The following is a 7,722-nucleotide window of genomic DNA, read 5'->3' on the forward strand; positions in this document are numbered from 1 at the left end:
GGGACTCGCTTTATTGCAATATTCGCTTTATTGCGGTGGTCTGGAACCAAATCTGCAATATCTCCAAGGTATGCCTGTAAATAGGAAATAGATTTGTGAGTTGGTGATACAGAGGAATAGCAATGTCACTGCTAGGAGTGTAGCACAGAGATGTATGCAAAGACACAAAAGAACAGTAGCATTGCTGTATACAGATAAGCTTTCTAATAGATAGCTTGCACAGCCCTAACAGTAGCAGGGCTCTCGGTAGGGACTGCAAATGCACTAAAACAGCAAAGCAAGTTCACTCATATAGAGCTCTCTCTTGCTAAAGTATGGCTGGCAGTCATAACAAACCCACTCAGTTTAAGCTTTGTTTGGATATTTCAGTGCTGCACACAGTCTGGGATGTACCTTATTTCAGAATTTTTCATATCTATCATAGTGTTTGGGAAGACTGAAAACTGCTTGCCAGCTTCATTTGCTTCTCTGTGACTCAAGCTTGTAAAATCAGCAGGAGTTCTCAATTTTAATTTATTCCATAGATTTTCAGTAAACACACAGGAATATTCTATGCACACATAAGTCTGGAAAGTTTAAGTACTAATTTTTAGCCCAATGCTATTTTCCCTTTAATGCTATCTCAGTCTGGAAGTAGCCTTATTAACTTTGAGAGTTTATTTGCATCATAAACAGTACTTGGCTCCTCATAGACAGAAGAGGCTAAAATACCTACTAAATTGCCTCTGAAAAATAAAAGCATCTCCAGCTTTCCCCATGAACAGTACCACAGAATAATCACAGGTAGTCACAAAGAAGTAAGAGGGGAAGAGACTAACACATCTAGGTTTCGTCACAGATAGGGAAACTACTACAAGCATGCAAAGGCAATAGGATCTCAGGCTTTTAAAGACAGGGCATTAAAGCATTTTCCTGGCCAAGGGGTGCAGGTCACTTCCTTCCTTCTTCCCAGTAGGTCAGCATTGCAGGGACTTTCACTATGTTCCTGTAAGCCCCAAGCAATTACTCAAGGTTTTCTTAGAACTAAAATCCCCTCCAGTTAAGGCAATGTATTACACAGATGGACTTCAGGAACAATACAATCCCTTTACCATATACATGTAGAATAACACACAGTCTTTAGAAAGCCTAAGCCACAGCACTTTCTAGATCTATTATATCCCATTCTAGCACCTTAGGCTGCCAAGTGCTTCCTTGTACCTTTTAGTGAGCAGCTGCTCCAGGAGCTTGAATCTTGCCGTGTCTTGTTGGAAAAGGTCTCATCCTAAAAGGACCTACTTCATTACAGAAGAGCCCAGCACTTTATTCTTTCTGATGAAGGCAGAGCTCTTCTCCCTGACTCTCAAACTTCTTTAGGTTAGAGGCAACACCAGGAAAAGCTTTTCTACTGCTCCCCCAGCACTTAGGCTTCCCTAGAAAACTTCCTCCAGCTCTTCCCCGGGATCTTTTATCACCTCCCAGACAGGTCTCTTCCTCTGCCTTCCTCTCCCTTCATCAGGCCCAGCTGCTGCCCCACCCCCTGGATCAGGTGCTTCATCACAGGTACACTGGAGCCACCAAACAAAAACACTAAGCAGGTCTTAAGAAGTGCTGTTCCTTACACAACTGTAAGGAATTTCCTTACAGTCAACAGGTTTCTGCTATGCAAGACCATGGTGCAAACTTGTTCCTTTTATGACATGTATTGGCGCTGTGCAATGAAAACCTTACCTACAATTTGAGGGCTGAACTGTGTTTCCTTTTGGGACTTCTGTATCTTTACATTGCCTTCCATTTTTTCTTGAGATCTTTTGTTGAATTACTTCACCTTTATCAAACATAAGATGCAGACGGTAACTGATCACCTTTATTATTGTGAAGAACACTGTCACTGAGCTGCAGTATACAAAAACTGTGATGGTATTTGGTGGGAAAGCCTAGAGAAAGGAATAATAAAGAAATTATTATAATAGTTTATTTTGAGAAGATGCCACTAAAATTTTCAAAGTCATTTTCAAAACTGTTCTATTTCTTTTGTCTGTTATTTGTACCTCTAGTGAGTTTTGCAAACCCAAGTAATGCCTCTCTGTATAGTATATTTGAGTCCTACTCACCAGCAAGTTGTAAAGATTGGCTCAAATTTCAAACCATTGTGCAAGATTTCTTCTTTTGCCTAGCTATGGATGTTACTCCTTTCTTAACAAAATCAGTAAAATCTCACAATCAATAAACATTTTAAAACCTCTTAAAATACCCCATTCCCAGGCTAGTTGTAGCTGTAGCCTTTTCTAAATTATGCACTTATAAAAATGCAGACACAAAATGAAACAATCTACAAACAGGAAACCCCTTTCCAAAAATTCTGTCATCTTACCCTGCTTCTCAGTTCTGACTTAAGAGTAAAGTGCTGTAGTTTGATCTCCTTTTACTAACACCTCACAGCATGTCTCCAGGTATCTTCACTGCTAAAGAATTTTAAATAATTAAACAGAACTAGTCAAAACATAAATGCATTTAGACAGCCAGCCTCTTTGAATTCTTTTTTTAAAAGCTCATAATTGTTATTTTGCAGCTGTCTGCAATCTGTGTCTGCTGATCTGTGATGAGCAACATCTCTCTTAGTCGTTAAAATGAATTATAGTTCAACTATAGTTTGTAAAGTCCTTTCATAGACATGACATACCAATAACACTCCTATATGTAAGTACTTCCTTACTGTAAAGGGAGAATCATAGCAATGGATACTTGCAGTTATCTTTGAAGGGCCAAAGCCCATACTATTATAGTCATGGAATGCTCTTATGTATTGTTTCTATTCAGTTGCAGGCTCAAAATGAGTTAAATCTCTTAATGTTTCTTTTTCTTTTTCTTTTCTTTTTTTTTTTTTTTTAAACAGAGTGTTACTGTATTCCTGCACAAACTGTAGTGGGGGCAAAAAGGAAGATTCCCAATGTTCAGGGCCTGCTAAAAGTCTACTGAAGTTAATTTTTAGGAACAGTCTTTACTTAGGGCCCTAAATCTGTCATTTTAAATACCAGCTTTGCAGCTGAAGAAGCATTTGGATGTAAAAGTTGAGAAGTCTTTTCAGCTTAGAAATCTTTCCAGATTCAGAAATAAACCACACTCACCACATCTAGGTGAGGAATGGACATGCATTAGGCATTCTTACTTCATTGCTAAAACAAGCACAGTGTTTATCTTCATGTTGAAATTATAAGTGAGTGTGTTGTTCTTCTGCTTTTGGCTAAGTGAGGCTGTATATCTTTAAGATGTACATGTGAAAATTTTCAGGCACATCCCTTTTTAGTACTATTCTGATTCATACACTAAGAATCTATTGCATAAAAGTGGAGAAACTATTTAGCATGCAGGCATTACTAATGATACCTAATGAGAAATGCATTTACTTTCTACAAGTTGAGGCTTAGTCTGTTAGAGTATTTCATGGTACTATGTACATACCGAAATTAAGCATATCCTCAGTCTGTCACCAAATCCGGACCAGAAAGAGCATCAGTTTGCAAGACAACACTCGGGGTAGAAATTCTGGTGGATGAGGTTGAAGAATTTGTATTTTATAACTAATGTATGAGTAAGGTATTTGCAAAAAAAGAAGCTGAAATAATGTTGGGTTTCACAGAGAATGATAGCCAATTATTTGTAAGGATTTGTTCAAACAAGGGATTTGTTCACTTTCTGGGGAATCTCTTCTCCTTTGCACTAAAAAGCACAGACTGACCACTCATTATTAAATAATGCCTCAGAATACATCATTATCCAGCATAAATGAGCCACTGGGAAAGAAGTGCTTGATAGGTGACATTCCTAAAGCTTAACACACATTGCAGCAATACTGTCAAGAGAGCACAAAAGAATAAACTTATGATAACATGTTCTATGTTTGTGTGGAGCACACTACAAGAGAGAAAGAATCAAAGGAAGCTCCTAAATTTCAAAGTGAAAAAGAGGACCAGTTCTGGCAAATGCTGAATGCTGCATGCCGTCACCCCTGCCCTGTGACCAGACCTCCCAGGCAGGCACCCTGTGCCTCACGGGGGTCTCCCTGCACATCTGCCCAAAATACAGTACTTCCCATGGAGTAGGCGCTATGCATGCTCACAATTCCAAAACTGCCTATGTGTAATAAGGGCAGCACATCCTCTCTATGCTGGACCTTGGGGCATGCTAAGCAGTACAACCTGGTAGCTTGCTCCCTGCCCACATGAGGAATTGGGAGGAAGATGAAGCTGAGAATGGAAAGCCCTAGATTTTCTGAATCAGGCCTCTTGTGTAAGGGTACAAGTGTCATATGACTATGGTTGGTGTTCCCAGTTATGGACACATGAAAGCTATAAAATCTGCCTGAACTAAGGAGGAATTAAATTATAGACCACTGAGGAATTACATGATAGAGTCACTTTTGATGTGTTATAATTAGCCTGGTTTCCAATGGAAACTAGGTTTTACAATCACACCATGTGTCTGTGTATCCATCATCTCTCTCCATCCCTCTGCTGAATTACTTAATTCTGTGGCCACTTTCAACTAACTTTGATAGAGTACACACCGCTGAGGACAAGACCACAACATGCACGCCTCCTGTATTAATGAGAGGAGTCTTGCCTTTTGAATGCCCCAGTCACAGGAAAAGCTTCAAGTGAGCTGACACTATTAGCAACTAGAAAAAAACATCCACAAGCACAAATCCATTAGAGAGCAGCCTTCAGGAGATTCCACAAGTTTCTGCGGAAGCTGTAGCTCTAGGTTTCCTTGCTCTTATCCAGTTAAAGACTCCATCATAATGTGCTTTTTGTTTTCCAGTTGCTTCCCTTGTTATGCCCTGCACCAGAACATTTTGGGGTCATAGGCAGAAATATAGGTTTATGCATTCCAGATGTGGCCTGATTTATTACTGCAAATGCAACAGAGAGTTGATATGCCCATGCTGGAAGGGCATTTGACTGGGACTTCTGCCTGCCCAGAGATCCCAGATGAATGGCTAAATTCTTCTTCATATTTCTGCTAATATTATTTGGGTTGCACAAAGGCAAAAGCTAACTTTGCATTATTTGAGTGTATACCTAATTCAATATATTTGACAGGGCAAAAATGATCGGTATGACAATACAAGGGCACTGAACCACCACAGTGTTTCTAAACTTTTAGAATGTTTCCACAGTAGCATAAACATAAAAATGTTTAAGCATTCCCAAAGTCATCTCTCTGCTTCAGTGGTGTTCCACCAGGGCTGAATTTAGCTCAGGTGCTTTTTATGACAAGCATCGCTATTTTCATGCGCAGAGCACCTGGGAACCCTGGGCTGTTTGGTGGAATAAGGTAACAAATTCATAATCTGTTATGAGGTTTGACAAAGTAAAGTTACAAGAGCTCTCATTACAATTTTGAAAGTTGATTTTAATAGCAGAGATGCTCCAAATAATTTTCTATGTACATTTTTAATTGTATGTTTACTACTATAAAGGGTAAATGAGATAGAAAAGGAAGAGATGAAAATACAGATGTGCCTTTTCAGGAGTGGGGAAGTTAATGATGGAACTATTAGTAACAAAGCAAGCTATGGTGACAATGCTAGAGACAGTCCACACAACAGAAACAACTTGATACTATAAGCTTCCTGATCCTTCTGTCAGCGTGTCTCAGCTGAGCTAGTGGGAAAAATCTCAAAACAGTTGGATTAATTTTGACATTTCATTGAAATCAAAATGTTTTAGAGTGACTTTCTGACTTTGACAAAGGCGTGATGAAGACGATCCAGACCAAAGCAAAATTTTTTTTAAATAGTATTCTATTTTGTTTTGACTCTGCCATTTCAAGGAATGCCAGTAACAGTTTTAGCTGAATCCAAAACTATTGGTGTTAAGTGCATGTGTGTGTAATGTAAATATCATCCCAAACATTACCAAATATAAAACCTCAAAGAAAACCTTTAATTAAAAAGCAGGTTCAAGAGGCAAGAATATATCTAGCTTGCACAGTATTTACAAAGTCCAACCGCTTAAAAGCAAGAAAACAAATACTTAAGGACATCACTACTCTTGAGCAGCCAGCACAATAAATGCATCACTGCTATCAAAGATAAAAAATTCCCATAGTGATACATTAGCTCAAGAACACAGTTCCTGCATTTAACCAGATGATTCATCAGAAAGTCAGCCAATCTGCAAAAAAAGCAAGTCCATCTGGATAAATAAAGATGAAGCACAAGAAAAAGAGAGATAAGTTTAGTAGATAAGTCAGATCTTCTTTCCTTTCCTTTAAACAACTTCCACTGTTTATCTTAGCTCTAACCTACAATCTTTGGATCACAGTGTTCTTTTTATGCAACTCTGCATGCTTTCTTGCATGCTATTAGTTTCTCAGATACTTCCCACAAGGAAATACATATTCTTCCAGATACATCCCTACTTATATCAAATGGAAGAAAAGCTAACTTTTTTTTTCCCACTACATATACCACTCTGACAGTAAATTCTACAACATAAGACACTTGCTGGTGTATATATGAAACAGACCCGGTCGATCAGAAGAAAACGCTGTTGTATTGTTATCTTGGTTCAACTCCACAAGCAATGTTTATGGGAATTCAGCCACAAAATGTGGTATAGCAACTGATTTTTAAAGATGCCAAAATTATGTCTCACAGAGATTTTTGAGGACTTCATGAATGCTCCTTGCTTTTGAAAATCAGGCCAATATCTGACCATTTGGGTCAGACACCTACTTAGAACTTTTTGTCCAACAAAAAAATTCTACAGAACTTAAGAATTAAGGAGTCACCATAAAAACCAAACAAATGGCAATTTTTTCCAATAGAAGCAATATTAAGCAACAAACACTAAAGAATATACCAATAAAGAGATGCAATGATCCAGCAAACTGTATTTTTAAGCTTCCCTAACACAGTAGGAAAAAACACACAAAAACAGAGTAAAAGTTTCATGCTTTCAAGAAATACAATACTGAACTTTAGCAAACAAATCCTAGTTCTTAAAATTATTTGTTTGCAGTGTTTAAATTTTAGAACAAATGGAGCTGCATGTCATGAAAAGCAATGTGACTCACCAGTGACATTCAGCAAGCATATTAATTAAATGGTATTTGGATTTTTCCACCGATTTACCCTTCTCAGCAGAAAAGGCCAGGGGCAGACCTGAAAACAGATGTCTCTAAAGGCAAATTTTGAACAAAGGTTGATCTGGTCATCCGTCATTTCTATCGATGGGTATCATGCACCTTCAGAGGTACTCCTATCCGACGGCTTCAGCAGGACGGAGAGGTCAGGCCTCAGACCGCCGCGCCGAGCCTATTCAGGGGCTCAACCTTGAGATACAAAATCGCCAGGCCGCATCTAACGGGCCTCTCCGCGACCCGACCGGTCGGTTTAACCGGTCGTTTCACACCCCCGCATTACGCTCGCGCGGTTTTGGCTGCTGCATCCGCGCCGAGGGGTCGTACAGGAGGCAGCGGAGGGAGGGAAGCAGCCCGCCAGCCCGGCCCCGGCCCCGGCCCGCCGCGTCCCGGGGCCCGCCTGCCTCAGGGGAGGCAGAGCGGCGGCGCGTCCCGCTGCCCCGGGCCCGGCCGCGAAATGGCGTCGCCGCGCGGCCCCGCCGCGGCGGGCTCACCAGGTGCAGGGCCAGCGGCAGCGTCAGCAGGAAGAGCCATAGGTAGAGGTGGCAGCTGTTGGTGAAGGCGCCCTGCTCCGGGTCGTGGTACCAGCCGCCG

General features: G+C 40.4%; 1 protein-coding gene across 1 annotated transcript in view; it reads right to left on the reverse strand.

Moving 5' to 3' along the window:
- Positions 1 to 7,637, reverse strand: part of PCNX2 (pecanex 2) — a 166,362-nt gene extending 158,725 nt beyond the window's left edge. Inside the window, exons 1-3 of the mRNA XM_026062780.1 lie at positions 7,623 to 7,637; positions 7,063 to 7,150; positions 1,711 to 1,916 (exon numbers count right to left, since the gene is read on the reverse strand). Of these exons, the coding sequence (XP_025918565.1) occupies positions 1,711 to 1,916; positions 7,063 to 7,071 (215 nt within the window). The 5' untranslated portion in view covers positions 7,072 to 7,150; positions 7,623 to 7,637. The remainder of the gene's footprint in view (positions 1 to 1,710; positions 1,917 to 7,062; positions 7,151 to 7,622) is intronic.
- Between the last annotated feature and the right edge of the window lie 85 nt (positions 7,638 to 7,722).

This window comes from Apteryx rowi, unplaced genomic scaffold (assembly GCF_003343035.1).
Source record: "Apteryx rowi isolate R43461 unplaced genomic scaffold, aptRow1 scaffold_193, whole genome shotgun sequence".
Lineage (NCBI taxonomy): Eukaryota > Metazoa > Chordata > Aves > Apterygiformes > Apterygidae > Apteryx > Apteryx rowi.